This window comes from Salvia hispanica, chromosome 5, assembly GCF_023119035.1.
Source record: "Salvia hispanica cultivar TCC Black 2014 chromosome 5, UniMelb_Shisp_WGS_1.0, whole genome shotgun sequence".
NCBI lineage: Eukaryota > Viridiplantae > Streptophyta > Magnoliopsida > Lamiales > Lamiaceae > Salvia > Salvia hispanica.
The window spans coordinates 38,961,787-38,983,138 of record NC_062969.1 but is presented as its reverse complement, the minus strand read 5'-3'; the positions used below and the strand labels follow the sequence as shown (position 1 = coordinate 38,983,138).

At 35.6% G+C, this 21,352-nt stretch overlaps 4 protein-coding genes across 5 annotated transcripts; all 4 read right to left on the bottom strand.

The window, feature by feature from the left end:
* Positions 1-4,715: 4,715 nt before the first annotated feature.
* LOC125188802 (F-box protein CPR1-like) lies at positions 4,716-6,487 on the bottom strand. The gene is made up of 2 exons (XM_048085855.1): positions 6,436-6,487; positions 4,716-6,087 (listed from the first exon to the last, which is right to left on the bottom strand). Exon 2 carries the CDS (start codon positions 6,075-6,077, stop codon positions 4,908-4,910), a length of 1,170 nt encoding a protein of 389 aa, XP_047941812.1. The 5' UTR covers positions 6,078-6,087; positions 6,436-6,487; the 3' UTR covers positions 4,716-4,907.
* A 1,130-nt stretch (positions 6,488-7,617) lies between these two features.
* On the bottom strand, positions 7,618-9,459 carry LOC125188801 (F-box protein At3g07870-like). The gene is made up of 2 exons (XM_048085854.1): positions 9,373-9,459; positions 7,618-8,932 (listed from the first exon to the last, which is right to left on the bottom strand). The coding sequence occupies exon 2, from the start codon at positions 8,912-8,914 to the stop codon at positions 7,733-7,735; it is 1,182 nt and encodes a 393-aa protein (XP_047941811.1). The 5' UTR covers positions 8,915-8,932; positions 9,373-9,459; the 3' UTR covers positions 7,618-7,732.
* Positions 9,460-11,419: 1,960 nt separating this feature from the next.
* LOC125188807 (F-box/kelch-repeat protein At3g06240-like) lies at positions 11,420-13,127 on the bottom strand. The gene is made up of 2 exons (XM_048085864.1): positions 13,058-13,127; positions 11,420-12,573 (listed from the first exon to the last, which is right to left on the bottom strand). The coding sequence occupies exon 2, from the start codon at positions 12,522-12,524 to the stop codon at positions 11,616-11,618; it is 909 nt and encodes a 302-aa protein (XP_047941821.1). The 5' UTR covers positions 12,525-12,573; positions 13,058-13,127; the 3' UTR covers positions 11,420-11,615.
* Positions 13,128-14,558: 1,431 nt separating this feature from the next.
* On the bottom strand, positions 14,559-16,233 carry LOC125188804 (F-box protein CPR1-like). 2 transcript variants are annotated; one of them, XM_048085859.1, is made up of 2 exons: positions 16,142-16,233; positions 14,559-15,837 (listed from the first exon to the last, which is right to left on the bottom strand). In XM_048085859.1, exon 2 carries the CDS (start codon positions 15,814-15,816, stop codon positions 14,665-14,667), a length of 1,152 nt encoding a protein of 383 aa, XP_047941816.1. In that variant the 5' UTR covers positions 15,817-15,837; positions 16,142-16,233; the 3' UTR covers positions 14,559-14,664. The 2 variants fall into 2 exon arrangements, with proteins under 2 accessions (XP_047941816.1, XP_047941817.1); XM_048085860.1 differs by lacking the exon at positions 16,142-16,233 and having other exon boundaries at positions 14,874-15,044; positions 15,148-16,129.
* Positions 16,234-21,352: the final 5,119 nt, after the last annotated feature.

The window sequence follows — 21,352 nt, the reverse complement described above, 5'->3', positions numbered from 1 at the left end:
GACGTGGTAGATGGCTATCACCCCCAAGAACACGAAGTGTGTGCCTAAACAAAACAAAACAAAAGATCAAATAAAATAAAACAAAAATAAAACTACTAAGTATTAAACAACCTATTGCCTCCCCGGCAACGGCGCCAAAACTTGATGCGTATTTTAGAGTATCCGATTCAGTTCACACAAGATATCAAGTTTAATTAATTAACTCTAATAATACTACGATACTGCAAGATTACAGCGTCGTTAGTAGTATTTCAAGTGTCGATCCACATGAAGGTAGAAGATTGTTTAAAACTTATGAAGTTAAAAAGATGAAACATAAGGATTTGATTTTTTTGGTTTTGAAAGATTCAGACAAACGAAAATAAAAGATTAACAAAAGATGGATTTCTCAAACGGAAAAGCATGTCACTCCAAGTTGCTCAATAGACTTGCATATTTCTACATCTATCAAAAGCACAAATTTTGGGATTAATTCATCAACCTAATCGCTTGCACTGAACATGTTTGCGACGTATAGTTCACAGTCAGCTGAACACTTGTTCCATGAACTAATTTTCAATGTTTATAAACTCCTGCGGAAGCGCGGGAGACATAAACATCTACTATATAAACTTACCTAATCCGTTGTCAAATTATCCTCTGAACAATTCAAATTCAACAACACATCAATTGATTAGTCCATCCAAGTCTATGTTAAAGAGACGATAAACAAGGATTAAACATCTATAACGATAGAGGCCTCTAAAGTGATAGAATCTAACATTAAACACATCAACGATGTCAAAATGTGAATTCAAAGGTGTAGATATATTCACACAAGCCTAAATCACAACTTGGAGCAACATAGAGAGCTTAGCCTAAACACATGATAAACATCACGATGAAAACCATAGGAAGCATGCTCTCGTTGAGTGGAATTGGGATTTGGAGACGGATCGTCGGAATGTTGGCCGGAATTTCTTCCTTTTCTTCTTCCTCCTCTCTTTCTCTCTTTTCCTCTCCCTTTTCTCGTGTCTGAATATGTCTGAATCTCTTCCAAAACCGCCCCGGAAACCAATTTGAAACCTAAAATTCGGCAGTTTTCGAGAAAAACGCCCGACCGGGCAAAATGGTGCCAACCCGGGCGTTTTTTATGCCAACCCGGGCGTTTCCACTGTCCCCGGGCGTTTTTAATGCTGAAAACGCCCAACTCGGGCGTTTTTGCCGGTTTTGACTGCTTCGCGCAACCTTCGTCAAATGGCCATAACTTCTTCATCCGAGCTCCGATTGAGGCGTGTAATATACCCACGCGAAGCTATTTCAAAGACGAAGATAATGGTGGTAAGATAAAAGAATTTGGACACCATCTTGATAGGCAACGAACAGTTTCAATCAGACCCTACTCCACATGTACATCTATCAACTAATATATAATAATCAAACCTTAAAGATCAATTGATAGATGATTTAAATATACAAAATAGGAGAAAACTTGGAGTATAATTAGTATCATTTGATTCACATCAGAACATAAAGACAATTTGAAAGTGTCAAAGTTGGGGATATTTCAATGGTTCCCGCCCCGGCTACAGTGATTAATTCCCCACTAGCAGTCTGTATATATGTCTTAGTAATATCACTAAAACTAATAAAATCATCCTTATTTGGGGACATGGTGTCGGTGGCCCCACAATCAAAGATCCATCCTTTTTCATCCCCCTCAATTCCATTTTTCACAAGATATGCAGCGGAAATTCGGTTTAAGGGCTCAAACTGATTTCGAAGTTCAATAGGACTAATTTGAACAGTTCTAGAGATATCAGGGGGTTTTTCACAGTAATCCATAACTTGGGGTGTAGCATGTAAGTTATCATAAATTGAGGGGTCTTTCAGCAAAGCATGGGGTATTTTATCTAATTTTCGGAAATAAGGAGGGGCATTTTGAAAACTATTAAAAAAGCTAGGGTTAGGGTTGTGAATCCCCAACCCTTTACCTCCATTCACGCCGCCGTCTCCCCATTTCTCATTCCAGTGAGTCTTCTCGGCGAAATTGCCGGCTCCGACGATGCCGCCGCCTCCGCCTCCGCCGGAGGCTTCCGGCCCTACTTCCTTCTGCTTCCCTCGGGTCCACGAAATTATAAAAGAATTAAAGAAAAGCCAAATCCTAGGCGCCAAAGCCAAATCTTCCTTCTGCTTCCCTCGGCTCGTGAAATTTATTAAGTAATTATAAAATTGCATATTTGAAACTATCAACAGAAATATTGCACGTATTAAAAAGTGGCTGAAAATGTATAAAATTGCATTGGAAAAGAATGAAGATCCCACCTAAGGCAGAAAAGCAAAAATCTAACTAGAGTCACAATTCAAAATGAGCTTACATTCTCCATGACAAAATTCTTGAGAGAGAGAAAGCTTGAGGTATATACATGGTCGTAGAGATATAAGAAAAACGATCCCCTCGAAACGCGGTGTCATAGTCGAAAGTTTTAGTCTTTATGGAGTAGTAGAATGGCATGCCTTCACATTCCATCAAGATGTCCCCATTTTCGAAAACTCTGATTGGCCAAACATGACATTCAACAACAAATTCTCCAGCAACTTCGTAGACGAAAACTTCCCTTACCCAAGAATTGTCATCCCCATATTCCTTCATCAACCAGATTACAATTTCCCCATCAGCTGTAATATGGCTTACACAGAGACAATCCCTCAAAACAGATGGTGTCTTACAATAGCTGAAACCTAAGCCATCAGGGTTAGGTATAGGAAATGTGCTAAAAACTTTTGTTTCGAGATCAAAGCAAGAAATTTGTTCAACCATGCCATCTGTTGTCATCTCTAATGCCATCAAATGAATACTTCCATTCAAAAGTACCCCTTTATGGTAGTCAAAATACCTGAGCGGGCTACAAGTAGGAACTTTTCTCCACAATCCGGTTCCAACGGTGTATACTTAGCTCTCAAATGGTAACCGGTCTTGTTCGAAAACCCTGACCACCTAATATTGGCCAGTAGTTCTGCTCACTCCGAATTCAAAAGTATCCATTTCAAGCTCTTCTGCGGAGGTAGTTTGCGGAGGCGGAGGGAGTTTGATATAGTCACGAGTGATTGGATTACACGGGATAAGATCACCACAATCAGTGTCTCTTAGAAAGACCAAACCATTGGCTGAACTATGAATTGGTTCGTCAAAAGGGAGTTTGAAGTTGAAGGCCACATCCCGAAAATGCTCTTCATAGAGTTGAAGGCTTCAATGACATCGCATGACCTTGTTGAGTGTGTTTTAAGAACGATGCCCGGGACTGATCTAGAAAGATGGGAATTCACATACTCAGGGGTAGCCAGAAGAACAAGCCACGGCTTACAAACACACTTGCAAGCCATAGCGTCTTGAGTGGGGAGTCTTGAGAGGATATCTAATACGATTTCAGATGGAAGATATTGGAAGAAATCTTCGCCCATTTTGGAATAACCCGCAGTTTTCCTCTCTCCACGTGATAACCCCTTGCACATTAACAAAAAAAAAAGAGAGAGGAAAATAGAGCAACATCAAAATATTAATCTGATCAAAGTAACACACTTGCAAGTGTGATTTACAACATCAAAATTAAGGTCTCCAAATCCTAATATTACAAAAATTAAATATAGGCCTAATCCGTAATCCAGTCGACATAATAATCCGCTACTTAAAATCACAAAGTTTCAATTTTTCTAGTTTATCCCAGGGTCAAATTTCAGCATCTCTGAAATTCATCTTGAAACGCATCTTTTTCTTGATTTTTAATCTCAATCCATCTTGAAATCTCAATCCACGTCAACAACGATTCCATCTAAAAATCGACTTATGGGACAAACTAGAAAAATTGAATCTTCATGATTTAATTAGCTGATGACCAGATTTTGACCAAACTTAGGACTATTTCCCCTTAATAATTTGGTGCCATACCAAATTTGAAGCACAAAATATGCAATACTAAATCGGTCCTAGGTAATATATACTAAAAAATCTGGAAATTTCAATATTATTGGATTACAACAGAATTGAATATAAGCAGGAAAAAAAAAAGATTGAAATAAGCATCAATTTACTGCAAAATCCCGATAACAAAGGCATAAAACGAGCTAAAAGCATAGAGAGCAAGACTGTCGATGTAAAAATAAGAAAGCTTATTGTAATGATTTACCTTCTGGGGGAATGCGGTGGAGACGGCGGTCATTGAGAGCGGCGCCGCTGCACTAAAAAAGAAATATACTACTACTCATGCAATAGTGTTATTTATACTTAATTATATTAGATTAATATTAGCATCTCTATGTCTAACTTGTATTATTTGATTTTGTTAAGATTGCAGTAGTATTAGTAATAAATATTATATGAAATTATGTTATATTAGTGCTTTATGGTGGTCGGTTTAAATTTACTTAGAACTATTGAAAATTTGCAAATTTTCAATCTTGATTTATAAATCGGTTACATTTGTCCAATTGATTAAATTTAACTCCTTCGTTTTAGAAATCGCCTTCTTGATTTATAAATCGGTTACATTTCTGCTATTGATTAAATATAAATCCTTCTTTTTGAAATCACCTTCTGGAATTAATTTGTTCATGTATATGACAATGATTGTTTATGACATTGATTGAGCACACTCCACATTAACTATTTTTTTTTTTTTGCAAATAAATTGTCGAAACCTAAAATAAGATGAATAAAAAAATAATGAAATAGTAAGTAATAAGACAAGAAAGCTACTCCAATAGATAATAGAACTAATAAGGCAAGAAAGCTACACAGATCACAAATAAAACCCAAGAAAATACTAATGTTATCTTGGCAAAAGAGGCACTCCAACATTTCCATTGCATGATACAAGAAGGGATTTCTATCTCATGTATTTCATCACCGGACATCAAACAACAATCACAGCTCAAAATGAGCTTACATTCTCCACGGCAAAATTCTCGAGCGAGAGAAAGCTTGGGGCATGCATGGTCGTAGAGATATGCTCTTCTTGATCCTCTCGAAAAAAGAGGTCATAGCCAGCTTTAGTCTTGTTCGAGTAGTAGAATAGCCTTTTCCTATCACATTCAATCAAGATGTCACCATTTTCGAAAATTCTGATTGGGCAAGAACGAGAAAATTCTCCACAAACTTCTCTGGTGAGGACCTCCTTTGTCCAAGATTTCTCATCTCCATATTCCTTCATCGACCGAATTACAAACCCCCCGTCCTCTGCAAAATGGCTCACGCAGAGGCAATCCCTCAAAACAGATGGTTCCTTACGATAGTGTAAACCCATAACAAGAAGCAGAGAAGGAGTACGAGGAGGTAAAGTAAAGGAGCTAAAAAGTTCCGTTTCAAGATCAAAGCAACAAATCTGTTCAACCAACTGAACCAAGTGGTCGCTGATTATCTCAATTACCATCCAATGAAGATTTCCATTAAAAAGTAACCCTCCAAACTCGCTAAAAAACCTGCGTGGGCTACCCGAGGGAACTCTTCTCCACGTTCCGGTCCCAACAGTGTATACTTGGCACTCATATTGGGGCATTGGTGGTGGAATTTTTTGGTAGTCCTCACGAAGTACTGGTGCTTTGATGAAAATCCGAACCACCTTATATTGGTCAGACGTTCTGCTCACTCCAAATCCAAAACTCTCAACTCCATGCTGATCTCCTGAGGTGGTTTGTCGAGGAGAAGGGAGCTTGATATAGTCACGTGTGACTGGATTGCACAGGATAAGATCACCACGATTATAGTCTCTCAAAAAGATAAGACCATTAGCTGAACTATGGATTGGCTCATCAAAGGGGAGTTCGAACTTGAAGTTGAAGTCTACACCCCCATAATTATCCTCATCAAAGTCGAAGCCAAGCTCATCTACAAATTCAATGACTTCGAATGATTTTGATTGTGTTTCAACAGCAAGGCCCGGGAGTGATCTAGAAATATGGGAATTCACAAACTCAGGAGTAGCGAGAAGACCGAGCCATGGCTTACAAACACACTTGCAAGCCATAGCGGCTCGAGTGGGGAGCCTTGAGAGGATATTTACTACGATTTCTGAAGGTAGATATTTGAATAAATCTTCCCCCATTTTCCGATCACTAACAAAAAGAGAACAGAGCAACACCAAGATATTAATTAATCTGATCAAAGTAACACACTTGCAAGTGTAATTTACAGCATCAAAATGTAGCTATTACAAAAACTGAAACGAGTCCTAATCCCTAAACCCATTCGACCATTCCAAAGAAAAACCGTTGTAGGTTATAAAAATACACAAAATTGAGCAACAAAATCTCAATATTATGGCATCAAAATGCAGAATTGCAACAAAATTGAATATAAGCCTAAAACCCTAACGCTTTTCACAATACTTAATTCAGCAAATTTGTCAATATCTACAACAAGATGAGAGAAAGAGTAAAAGAAGCTCATTTGTAATGATTCACCTTCTGGCGGAATGCGGTTGGAGACGGCGGAACTTTGAGAGCGGCGCCGCTTCAATCGGAATGGGTCGAAACGTTTAAATAATAATACTACGAGTCAAAGAGAATATTTTAAATAAATTACAAATGTTAATGTTTACCGTAAAAAAAAATAATAAAATAGATCAATAGAAATTAAATCAACTTTCCTTATTCATTAGGGAAATTGGTCTCTAAAACATGAACTTTGCCCAAAATTTGGTATTTCCCATGAACTTTGAAATTGGTATATAATATCACGAACTTTGTATTTTGTTTGGTATTTCCTAAATTCACTCAAATAAGATATTTTCATCAAAATCTTATTTAACATAGGCAACCGTGATATGTTTTATAATATTTGAAACCATTTTTTAAGTTCATAACATGTAGCATAAAAAGTCACGTTGAAAACCACGTTGATTTAATTGTGTCAAGTATGATAAAAGCCTCGTAAGTTAGTCAAATATAGTAATAAACATGCCATGGGAAATACCAAACAAAATGCAAAGTTCGTGATATTATATATCAATTTCAAAGTTCATGGGAAATACCAAATTTTGGGCAAAGTTCATGGTTTTAGAGACCAATTTCCCTATTCATTAATATGTTTGGTGTATAAAAGAAAAGTTATTATTATAATACTATTATTTTGTCCTTTATTATTAAAGTCATAGTAGCATCTCTATCTCAAACTTGATTGTGTTAACATTCATACTAGTACTGCTAATAGGTTATTGGTTATATAGGGAGTAGTACATTTTTTAATTTTTATTTAAACTTTATTTATTGAATGCATATACATGAGCTTTAGATTTCTCTAGTAGTCCCCAAAACAAAAAAAATCATAACTAGTGTGGCAAAATGTGACAATCAAAATGAGGGAATATTTCTTCAAATAAATTCCACATCATCATCTTCCTTATCTAGCTATATAACCATCTTTTCTCTATTTCTTTCATCACTTCATGCATCATAGACAATGGAAATGATCAGCCATTGATGAACTGAGCTATTCCAAAATTTGAATTTTACTTTGATCTTGTTTTATTTGCTCGGAAGAATAAGTATAGTTAGAATTTTAAATCATGTGGGAATATATTAATATTTTTGAATCACATATGGTTGGAACTAATTTAATAAATACTACAATAAAGCTACTCCATATCACAAATAAAACCCAAGAAACTAATAATTATCTTGGCAAAAGATGTACAATCTCTCATATTCATCACCATTAATGCATTTCACCATGAGACATGAAAGAAACTACAGAGTCAACTCAAAATGAGTATACATTCTCCATCACAAAACTCTTCAGAGAGACAAAGCTCGAGGCATACATGATCGTACGGGTGAACGGATCACAATCCCCTAGAGACATGATCGTGTAGTCCAAAAATTTCCTCTTGTTGGAGTAGTAGAATAGCGGGCCATCCTCCCATTCCATCAAGGCATCACCATTTTCGAAAATTCTAATCGGCCAAATATGAATAGCACCAGTAAGTCGTTTTTCTCCGCTGTTGTTAGAAAGTCTATCAATTTCAGGGATGACAAATATCTTTGTCCAACTGCGCTCGTCTTCCTTCATCAACCAGATTATAACGCACCCATCCTTTGAAATATCGCTTAGACAAAGGCAATCTCTCAAAACACAGAGTGACCTACTGAAGTCAAAACCTCTACCATGAGGACGAGGTGCAGAGAAGGTGCTAAAAAATTCCGTTTCAAGATCAAAGCAACAAATCCATCTATCAATGCCTCTCCTTTTTTTCGCTACCGTCCAATGAAGATTTCCGTTAAAAAGTACCCCTCCTTGGTCGCCAATAAACCTGAGCGGCATACCAAAGGGAACATTTCTCCACGATCCGGTTCCAACTGTGTACACTTGGCACGCATTTCGGGAACACGTTCCTAGTAGTGGATTTTGAGCGTGACCGACTAAAGAGAAAATCCAAACCACCTTATATTGTCTCGTCATTCTGCTCACTCCAAATCCAAAATTATCCAACTCGTCCGGAACTTTTGGGGGCGTTAGTCTAGGACGAGGGAGCTTGATATAGTCACGTGTGATCGGATTGCACAGGATAAGATCACCGCGACGAAAGTCTCTTAAAAAGATCACACCATTAGCTGAACTACGAAACGGTCCATCAAAAGGGAGTCTGAAGCTGAGGGTTACGTCCCAAAGATGCTCCTCATCAAAGTTGAGGTCAAGCTCATCCACAAATTCAATGGTTTCGTACGACAGGGAGCGTGTTTCAACAGCAATGCCCAGGACTGATCTAGACATATGTGAATTCACAAACTCTGGAGTAGCGAGCAGACCGAGCCATGGCTTACAAACACACTTGCAGGCCATAGCTGCTCGAGTGGGGAGTCTTGAGAGGATTTCTACTACGATTTCTGATGGTAGATATTTGAAGAAATCTTCACCCATTTTGGAATTATCAGCCGTTTTCATCTCTCAACTTAATAACACCTTCATAATTCACAAAATAGTGAAATCAGAGAAGTAGCAAAATATGAATCTGGTCAAAGTAACACACTTGCAAGAAACCAAAGTTCAAATTTTGTAATACTAAATCGGTTTTAGGTTATACATAAGCAAAAATCTGCAGCAACACAATCTTAATCTTAATATTATAACATCAAAATGCAGGATTACAACAAAATTGAATATAAGCCTAAAACCCTAACGCATTCCACAATACTTAATTCAGCAAATTTGTCACCGCAAAAAAGATATCTACAACAAGCAAAATACATGTATGCTATAGTTTTACAACAACGCCCTAAAAAAAGAGTAAAATATATATCAATTTACAGCGAAATCCCAAAAACAAATTCATAGCAGATATGAAATGAGCTAAAAACAGGGTGATAGAGACTGTGGAGTGTTGAATTAGAAAGTTCATTCACCTTCCGGTGGAAATGCGGTGGAGACGCCGGATATTGAGAGCGGCGCCGCTGTGCTTCAGACAAAAGAGGTCGAGTTGTTAATGAAATTTTAAAACACTAACAAATAAATCTGAGAATTTTACCGCCACTTTAAAATAAGAAAATGTAATTTCTTAATAAATAATACTAATTCCGTCCCCGGTAAATAGAAACTCTGGTTTCGTCCCCTAAAAATAGTAATTTTCTATTTTAGGGAAAAAATTATTTCGAATGAGATGAATTTAGGGATGTCAATGTAGCCCGCAACCCATGAGCTGACCCGAATAGCCCTGCCAAATTTATAGGGTTAGAGTTGGAAATTTCTAGCCCGATAAAATTAAAACTCGATTAGCCCGCACCCGATTAACCTGGAACCGTTTAGGACCACACTCGAAAATCCGATGGGCTGGCCGAAAAACCCGATAAAATTTCTATTATTCTATATTTTTTTACTCCTGCTTGAACACTTCATTGATTAATTTTATAATATAGATAACTAAAAAATTATCTTTCAATTTTATATTAAATATACATATTATATATTGGGTGTCATATTCCAATGCTTATAGCACCCCAATCCAAAATCAAGACCAAATCTCCACCCTTAGATTTTAAAATGAGTGGATGATATTAAATCTTACGAATCTCAATAAATAGTAGACAAAATATCAACAAAAGGGTAATATCGTTATTATGTTATCATATGATAATTTTCGTGACTGTTTTTTTCTATCAACATAGTGTATTATGTTTTTTTCTATCAACATAATGTATTACAAATATAAACAATATGACATAAATATATCAACACTTGTACAAGAAAATATCAACCCATATTTATTGAGATTTTTATATGGTTTTATTGAGATTTTTTGATGTATTTGTTGATAAAAATCTGGTTATCAAAAAACTAAAATAAAAAATATCAAATTTCTTTATCCGAACGTCGTTGGAACATATGCAATTGAGATCTCGTTGGAATCCTTGTAAAATTATCTTTAATTTGATATATTTTTTACGAAAAAATAATTTAAATCGAGAGTTAAGTAAATTTAAAGTTTTAAGATGATTTTAATGAGAGAGAATTGACATTAATACTCTCTAATTGTATTTATTAATTTTCTTAATTAAAAATATAATGCATGTGACATTATTTCAACCACTAGATCTTCTAATCTAATGGTTAAGATTTAATCTTAGTTTGGAATTGCTAATTAGTTAGCAATTGATCACTCCCCTATATATTGAATTTTTATTAATATAATAATTGATAAATAAATTAAAAACTTCAAATTTACTAAAAAGTTATTAAAATAATAAAAACATGCATTAAAATTTCACGAAATATCTCAAATATTAGAATTTGATCATGTTTATGATTGAGTTTGAGCATATATCTCAAATTAATAATAATTAAACATTTTACATTTTATGAATATAGCTAATTTTCATCATTATTTATTGGATTGATCACATGTTAATCTATCCGTAGTAACCCGATTAACCCGCTAGGCTAGCCCGAAAACCGAGCTTTTAGGGTAAGAGTCTAACTTTTATAACCTGAAAGAAATCACAACCCGACTAGCTCGCACCTGATTAACCCGCAACCCGAGTAGGGTCGGCCCGATTGACATCCCTAGAGATGATACTCATTTTCTACTAACACACGTTTATTTCTATATGTCATATTTTATCAATTTTGCGTTAAAACTCGTGTCGTTTTAAAATTTTCTATTTTTAGAGGACGAAGTAAGGTAGGTAGTATGCTTAATAAATTACACAAATTTTAATGAACATGAGAGGAACTATAGTACTACGAAGTAGATTCAAGCAAGTTTTCAATCACTTTTTAAATACAAATGTATTATTGGGAGTTGATTATATATGAAGAAAACATAAAGTCTGACATTATTTTTTGTGCTAAGAGATTAAATTCAAAACCTTCAACTTTTAGATCACATTCTCAGATTAATTTGATAATCTCAATAGCTAGTTTGTTGAGAATGGATTGTTTATGGAGTAACATAGATTGAACAATTCCATATGGATATAAAACAAAATTATTTTGTCAAGAATCATAAGAACCTAAGTAAGAATCATATAAATATTTGTAATTATAAAATTGCATATCTGAAAATTCCAATGGAAATCCAAGAAGAGGTTTGTCTCTCATGTCCCTCACCATTCATGTATTTCATCAGCAGACAATAAACAACAATCACAGCTCAAAATGAGCTCACATTCTCCATCACAAACTTCTTCAGAGTGAGAAAGCTTGGGGTATACATGGTCGTAGATATATACTCATCACAATCCTCTCGAATAAAGAATTCATGGTAAGTTTTAGTCTCGTTGGAGTAGTAGCATAGATTCTCCCTATCACATTCCATCAAGATGTCACCATTCTCGAAAACTTTGAATGGGGAAGCATGAAGTACATAATGTCCTCCTACAGCTGGGCCGGTTAAAACTTCCATTGTCCAAGATTTTTCATTCCAATATTCCTTCATCGACCAAATTGCAAGCTCCCGAACATTTGTACCAGTTTTATAGCACAAACGGAGGCAATCCCTCAAAACACATGGTGTCTTAATATAGTAGGGACATACACCATGTATATAGGGTGTAGCAAATGTGCTAAAAAGTTCTGTTTCAAGATCAAAGCAAGAAATCCATTCAACCAAGTCATCTCCGATGTTCTCAAGTACCCTCCAATGAAGATTTCCATTAAAAAGGAACCCTCCAAGCTTGTCAACATAACGGTGCCGGCTACCAAGGGGAACTTTTCTCCACATTCCGGTTCCAACAGTGTATACTTGGCACTCATTTGTGTACTCATGTAGTGGTTTTTCAAAGAAAATCCTAACCACCTTATATTGGCCGGTCGTTCTGCTCACTCCAAATCCAAAATTCTCATATACAAGCTGATGTTCTGAGGTGGTTTGTCGAGGAGAAGGGAGCTTGATATAGTCACATGTGACTGGATTGCACAGGATAAGATCACCATGACCGATGCCTCTTAGAAAGATCAAACCATTAGCTGAACTATGGATTGGCTCCTCAAAGGGCAGTTTGAAGTTGAAGGCTGTATACCGATGGCACTCCTCATCGCATAGCTCATCCACTATTTCCATGACGTCATATGACTTTGGGTGTGTTTCAACAGCAATGCCCGGGACTGATCTAGAAAGATGGGAATTCACAAACTCAGGGGTAGCGAGAAGACCGAGCCATGGCTTACAAACACACTTGCAAGCCATAGCGTCACGAGTGGGGAGTCTTAAGAGGATATTTAATACGATTTCGGATGGCAGATATTGGAAGAAATCTCCGCCTATTTTGGAATTACCCATAGTTTTCCTCTCTCGATGTTATAACCCCTTGATCACTATCAAAAATTAAAATGTAAAACAGAGCAACATCAAATTATTAATCTGACTAAAGTAATTAGGCCTAATCCCAAAATCCATAATCCATTCCACAAAAAAAACATTTCTAGGTTATATATACACAAAATTAAGCAACAAAATCTCGCATCAAAATGCAGGAATACAACAAAATTGAATATAATCCTTGAACCCTAACGCATTCCACAATACTTAATTCAGAAATTTGTAAAATAGAAAACTGTAGATGTGAAATAAGAAACATTATCGTAATGATTCACCTTATGTTGGAATGCGGTGGAGACGGCGGAACTTGAGAGCGGCGCCGCTGCAGTCGTCTGTGTGCTTGAGACAAATTGATTCGAAATTTTATGACGATTTTGTGCCAATTTTAAATATTAGTAGTAATATTTTTAATGAAAAAATATATATAAAATAATAAAGAAAATAGGAGTATAGAACATATGGTAAAAATAGTACTCCTCCCTTATATAAAAGGTTTTCTTTTTCATCGTGTAATTTAATCATTTAAGCAGGGATGTCAATGTAGCCTGTAATTCGTGGGCTGGCCCGAATAGTCCGCCAAATTTATAGGGTTAGGCCAGAAATTTCTAGCCCGATAAAATCAAAACCCGATTAGCATGCACCCGATTAACCCGCAACCCGTTAGGGCCAGACCCGAAAACCCGATGAGCTGGCCCGAAAATCCGATAAAATTTATATTATTCTATTTTTTTACTCATATTTGACACTTCATTAATTAATTTTAACTAAAAAAATAACTTTCAATTTTATAATTAAATATACAAATTATATATTGAATTTTTATTAATATAATAATTGATAAATAAATTAAAAACTTAAAATTAACTACAAAAATATTTAAATTTCTAAAACATGCATTAAAATTCCACGAAATATCTCAAATATTAGTATTTGATCATGTTTATGATTGAGTTTAAGCATATATGTCAAATATATCATAATTTAATGTTTTACATTGTATGAATATTAGTAATTTTAATCATTAATTATTGAATTGATCGCATGTTAATATTATCGGTAGCAACCCGATTAACCCGTTGGACTAGTCCGAAACCCGAGCTTTTAGGGTTAGGGTTGAACTTATATAACCCGAAAGAAATCACAACTCGATTAGCCCGCACCCGATTGACCCGCAACCCGAGTAAGGTTGGTCGGAAATCCAACGGGCCGGCCCGATTAACATCCCTACATTTAAGTGAAGAAAAGAAAATAAAATAAAAGAGATTACGTTAAAGATTTACAATTGAATTGGCATGAAAGAAATAATAGGTTTAACATATTAAGTTTATACTAGTAATATGATGAGATAGAATAAGAGTGTGATAAATTAAATATAGAAGTGAAATAGAGAACTAAAAATGAAATGAAATTGCCCTTCCTTATTTACTTCAATTCATATGTTTGGTATAATACCCATTTATGTAATTATATTGTCTACATTAAATTCATAGTAGCATCTCTATCTCCAACTTGTATTACTATTTGATTGTGTTAAGATTCATACTATATTATTTTATACATTGTATTATTTGAGTATAAAAATTATGTTAAATTAGTGGTGTTGCATTGTTGTGTGGTGGTCGGTTTCAAACTCATGGGAGTTTATTACATTTGTGCAACTGATTAAATTCATAATCCCCAAATTTCAGATCACATCCCCAAATTGATTTGTGTATGAATATCTAGTTTGTGATATAAACTACAAATTTGTTGGCTAGAATGATCAACAACCTAAAATAAGAAGGAATACAAAAATAACTAATACATGTTGTCTTTCATTGCATGATATAAGAAGAGGGTTGTCTTTCATATCCCTCACCATTCATCAAACTACAGTCACAACTTAAAATGAGCTTACATTCTCCATGGCAAAATTCTTGAGAGAGAGAAAGCCTGGGGCATACATGGTCGTAGAGATGTAATAACTATGATCCCCTCGAAACTTGACGTCATAGTCTAAAGTTTTTGTCTTGTTGGAGTAGTAGAATGCCCTGGCCCCGGCCCATTCCATCAAGATGTCCCCATTTTCGAAAACTCTGATCGGGCAAACATGAAGTTCATCACTAAGTCCTCTAAGAACATCGACGACAAAAACTTCCTTTGTCCAAGATTTCTCATCTCCATATTCCTTCATCAACCAGATCACAATCTCCCCATCAGCTGTAATATGGCTTACACAGAGACAGCCCCTCAAAACAGATGGTGTCTTACAATCGCGTGAACCTATGCCACAAGGAGGAGGTACAGTTAATATGCTAAAACGTTCTGTTTCGAGATCAAAGCAAGAAATTCGTTCAAGATAGTGGCCTGTGGTTATATCTATTACCATCCAATGGAGATTTCCGTTCAGAAGTACCCCCCAAAGATCCTCACAAAACAAGTGCGGGTTACCAGAAGGAACTTTTCTCCACGATCCGGTTCCAATAGTGTACACTTGGCACTCATATTGGGACTCAAATGGTAATGGATCATTTTCGTACTCCTCATGTAGTGGGTTCTCGACGAAAACCCTAACCACCTTATATTGCCCGGTCGTTCCGCTCACTCCAAATCCAAAATTCTCAGAAAAAAGCTGATCTTCTGAGGTAGTTTGTCGAGGAGAAGGGAGCTTGATATAGTCACGCGTGATCGGATTGCACAGGATGAGATCACCATGATCGAAGCCTCTTAGAAAGATCAAACCATTAGCTGAACTATGGATTGGCTCGTCAAAGGGGAGTTTGAAGTTGAAGGCCACATCCCAGCGATGCTCCACCTCAGCGTCGAGGCCAAGCTCATCCACAAATTCAATGACTTCAAATGAGTTTGAGTGTGTTTCAACAGCAAGGCCCGGGACTGATCTAGACATATGGGGATTCACAAACTCAGGAGTAGCGAGCAGACCGAGCCATGGCTTACAAACACACTTGCAGACCCCAGCTGCTCGAGTGGGGAGTCTTGAGAGGATATTCACTACGATTTCTGAAGGTAAATATTTGAAGAAATCTTCCCCCATTTTGGAATTTCAACAGCTTTCCTAGATCAACATAATAACCCCTCGATCATTAACACAATAAACAGAAAAACAGAGCAGCAGCAGCAAAATATTGATCCAAATCCTAATGTTAATTTGGCATATTTGGGGTGGCTAATAACAAATTTTGCAGAAATCCAAGTACAAAGTCTTCAGATTAAAAAATTGAATATAAACCTAAAACCCTAACGAAATCGACAAAGCTAAATTGAGCAAATTTGTTAAGACTAAAACAAGATCTACAGCAAGGAAAATACATGAATGCTATAGTTTTACAACAACGCCTAAAAAGGGGTAATTGATTCACCTTCGGGAAGGAGACGGCCGATCTTAAGAGTTGCACCGCTGCAAATCGCAAAATGGATCGAAATGTGATGAGATTTTCGAAATAAAAGTAATTCACTAATAATTTTTGGAAGGTGATAAAAAACGCGCTTTTTTATTTTTGAAAGGTGGAAAAAAGCGCGCTCGGGCTTAATCACGTCGGTTAAAAGGTGGTAAAAAGCGCGCTTAATCGCGCTTGAAAGGTGTGAAAAAGCGCACTTAAAGGTGGTAAAAATATGTGTTTTCAACTTTTCATTTACCACTACTTTAATCATGTCGGTTATTTAACGGATGAGAATTTGAAATCCCAAAATAAAATAAAATAAAATAAAATTTAAGATTCACAATTGAATTGGGATGGAAGAAATACTAAGTTTAACATAATAAAGGTTTAACATATTAAGGTTTATCGTAGTTAAATGAAATTGCCCTTCCTTATTTAATTCCATTCATACGTTTGGTATATACTCCATAATAGATTAATAGTACTTATTTATATAATTCTATCGTCTCCATTAAATTCATAGTAGCATCTCTATCTCTAACTTCTATTAGTATTTGATTGTGTTAAGATTCTTATTATTTTATAAATTGTATTATTTGAGTATAAAATTATGTTAAATTAGTAATGTTGCATCGTTGTGTGGTGGTCGGTTTTATTAATATTAAATTAAATGTAGATGCATGGGAATTTATTACATCATCAAATTGATTTATTTATATGTATATCTAGTTTGTGATATAAACCAAAAGTTTCTTTGTCAAGAATTATCAAAACCTAAAATAAGAAGGAATAAAAAAAGAATCGTATCGCAGCGATGAGGTAAAATTGCATATTTGAAACTATCAAGAGAAATGGTGCACCATATTAAAAATGATTTATACAAAATTGCATTGAAAAGGAATAAAGACCCCACCTAGAAAAAGAATAAAGGCAAAAAAGCAAAAAGTAGAAATTGAAAATGGCCTAAAGATGTTATTTTAGTGATCGAGTAATTTTGATTTATAAGGCTACAACTAGGGACGATAAATTTAAGATACACAATTATCAGTTAATCTTTAATAGAACTAATAAAGCAAGAAAGCACCTTCTGATCACAAATAAAACCCAAGAAAATACTAATGTTGTCTTGGCAAAAGAGGTTCCATTGCATGATATAAGAAGAGGTTTGTCTTTCATATCCCTCACCATTCATCAAACTACAATCACAGCTCAAAATGAGCTTACATTCTCCATCGCAAAATTCTCGAGAGAGACAAAGCTTGAGGCATACATGGTTGTAGAGATGTAAGAACTATGATCCCCTCAAAACTTGATGTCATAGTCAAAAGTTTTAGTCTTGTTAGAAATAAAACTAACAAGGCAAGAAAGCTACTCAATAGATCACAAATAAAACCCAAGAAAATACTACAGTAATGTTATCTTAGCAAAAGAGTTGCCCCAATTCCAATGCATATCCAAGAAGAGGTTTGTCTATCATGTCCCTCACCATTCATGTATTTCATCAGCGACATCAAATTGCAATCACAGCTCAAAATGAGCTCACAATCTCCTTCACAAAATTCTTCAGAGTGAGAAAGCTTGGGGTATACATGGTCATAGATATATACTCATCACAATCGTCTCAAATGAAGAAGTCATAGTAAGTTTTAGTCTGGTTGGAGTAGTAGCATAGTTTGTCCCTATCACAACTCAGCAAGATATCACCATTCTCGAAAACTTTGAACGGGGAAGCACGAAGTACACAATGTCCTCCGAAAGCTTCGCCGGCTAAAACTTCCTTTGTCTATGATTTTTCATTCCCATATTCCTTCATCGACCAAATTGCAAGCTCCGGAACATTTGTAGTAGTTTCATAGCACAAACAGAGGCAATCCCTCAAAACACATGGCGTCATAGTAAAGCAGCGCCCTATACCATGAAAGGGTGTAGCAAAGGTGCTAAAAAGTTCTGTTTCAAGATCAAAGCAAGAAATCCATTCAACTATGTCATCTCTGATTTCCTCAATTACCCTCCAATGAAGATTTCCATTAAAAAGGAACCCTCCAAGGTCGCCAAGATAACAGTGCAGGCTACCAAGGGGAACTTTTCTCCACATTCCGGTTCCAACAGTGTATACTAGGCACTTATTTGTGTAATCGTGTCGTGGTTTTTTGTACTTCCCACGTAGTGGTTTTTCAAAGAAAATCCTAATCACGTTATATTAGCCGGTCGTTCTGCTCACTCCAAATCCAAAACTCTCAAATGCAAGCTGATCTCTTGAGGTCGTTTGTCGAGGAAAAGGGAGCTTGATATAGTCACGTATGACTGGATTGCACAGGATAAGATTACCATGACCGACGCCTCTTAGAAAGATCAAACCATTAGCTGAACTACGGATTGGCTCATCAAAGGGGAGTTCGAAGATGAAGGTTGTATCCCCATATTTCTCCTCATCAAAGGGGAGGTCGAAGTTGAAGTCTACATCCCCATGATTCTCCTCATCAAAGTCGAAGCCAAGCTCATCCAAAAATTCAATGACTTTGTAGAAATATGGGAATTCACAAACTCAGGAGTAGCGAGAAGACCGAGCCATGGCTTACAAACACACTTGCAAGCCATATCGCCACTTTAAATGATTTCTAAATATGACGCAAATTTAATAAATATGACGCGAAATTTAATATAGAGTATTATTATGGGTATGAAATAGGGGGCGTTGAAGAAGTTGAATAGAACTATTAAAACCTTTGCAAGTTTTCAATCATTTTTTAAATACAGATGCATTTTGGAAGTTGATTACATTTGAAGAAAACATAAAGTTTGACATTATTTTTGTATAATCGATTTAATTCAAAATCTTCAATTTTTATATCACATCCTAAAGTTAATTTGTTAGTGTTGAAGTTTGTGATTATAAATTATTTGTAACACAGATTGAGCAATTCCCCGTCGACATTTACTAAAAAAAATTGTTAATAATTATCATCGCCTAAATAAGAATGGAGTAACTAATAATCTTATAATCCTCATGGTAGTTCATCTTTGATCCACAATATTCACGCTTTAATATAGATAATTTGTAATCATAAAATTGCATATTTTAAATTTATCAAAAGAGATGTTGTCATGCTGTACCAAAATGTATTCAAAAGTGGGTGAAAAATCAATAAAATTGTATTTTGAAATAGAAGAAATTAAAAAGGAAACAGAACAAAAAGCTAAAAGCAAAATGAGCTCATATTCTCCATCACAAAATTCTTCAGAGTGAGAAAACTTGAGGCACACATGGTCATAGAGGTATAGTAAGAACTACGATCCCCTCGAAATGTGATGTCATTGTCGAAAGTTTCCTGTCTTGTTGGAGTAGTAGAATGGCATGTCTTCCTCTTCCATCAAGATATCCCCATTTTCGAAAACTCTGATTGGCCAAACATGACGCTCACCAACAAATCCTATATCAACTTCGCAAACGAAAACTTCCCTTATCCATGAATTGTCATCTCCGTATTCCTTCATCAACCATATTACAATCTCCCCATCACCTGTAATATGGCTTAAACAGAGGCAATCCCTCAAAACAGATGGCGTCTTACAATAGCGTTCACCCTTACCACAAGGGGGAGGTACAGAAAATGTGTTTAAAAGTTCTATTTCAAGATCAAAACAAAAATTTCGTTCAACCAAGCCGTTTGTTTTCATTTCCAATGCCATCAAATGAAGATTTCCATTCAAAAATACCCCGCCATGGAAGTCAAAAAACCTGAGCGGCGGGCTTCCAGAAGGAACTTTTCTCCACAATCCGGTTCCAACGGTGTATACTTGGCATGCAAATTGTCACACCCAACCCTATCTGACATACTACTTATAATAAATAAATTTTAAATATAAAATAAATTAACCCACGTTTCAAGTACATAAAACGCACATATTATATCATTTTAAAAATCAACATTTATTAATTACATATTTCAAACCATTCTAAACTGCAGTGAGACCCTCTCACCACTCTATATACTGTACATTTATCTATATGCAAAAATGATGAGGAGGAGAAGTTGCCAAAATGCGTCAGCCGCCAACCCTTATAATAACTGTAACTCACATAAACCCACGCATCATTGATATCTTATTCCTGAAAAATATTAGTGGTTTATATGAGCCACAACTCAGTGCATATAAACATTTCCTTTAATTCCACATACAAATATCAAATACATTCATTCACCAACATATATCACCGAAAGTAATAAATATCATACACAATTTAATATTCATATGCATATGCCTCTCCATTCATTTTATTATTCTGTGACACATCAAGTCTGGTATCTGCCCGGGATTTCCATTGTATACGACCCGTAGGTCCCTTATATTTATTTGACCTTTCCACGAAGGCCCCTCTTTGCATATTTTGACCTTTCCACGAAGGCCCCTCTTTGCATATTTTGACCTTTCCACGAAGGCCTCTCTTTGATTTGACCTTTCCACGAAGGTCCCTCTTTGCTCTTTGTATTGACTCGTAGGTCTATTATCATTGTATATGACCCGTAGGTCTTTTGCCATTGTATATCAGATCCAGAGCAAGACTGTCACATATCCTCTTTAATCCCATGATTCAAATGATTCCAATATGATATATCAAACATATCCATTGCACCAATTACATATCCATATAATCCATCAATAACTCCAATACTATAGATAAACATATCTATTGCACAAATCACATATCCACATCACATTTCACCATCAATATCAAATAACACATAACCATTTCAAGCTCACATCATATAATTCAAATATTCACTTCCATTTAACACATAGCAATCAATCACATAAAAATATGTAAAATTAAAAGTGTGATTTATACACACCTGATTACGATAAGTAACTTATTGAATTCCTGATTCAACTCTTGATTTATAACCCTTGATCGACTAAAGCCCCAAAGTGAACTTCAATAAATTTCTTGCATTTTCGTTCTTTCGGTTTACTCTTCTCCAATATCTCTCTTTTTTTGCATAAATATATACAATAATATATTAAAGTTCACGTCGGTCACTTGCCGACTTATGCTTACTATTAAAGTGTTAGTAATCCAAATGGCATGTACATAGAATACGTGTCACCCACATATACTATGAACCAAATAATTATTTAATAATCTAAATAAAAATATATAAAAATGGAGCTTGCTTGATAATTAAGATA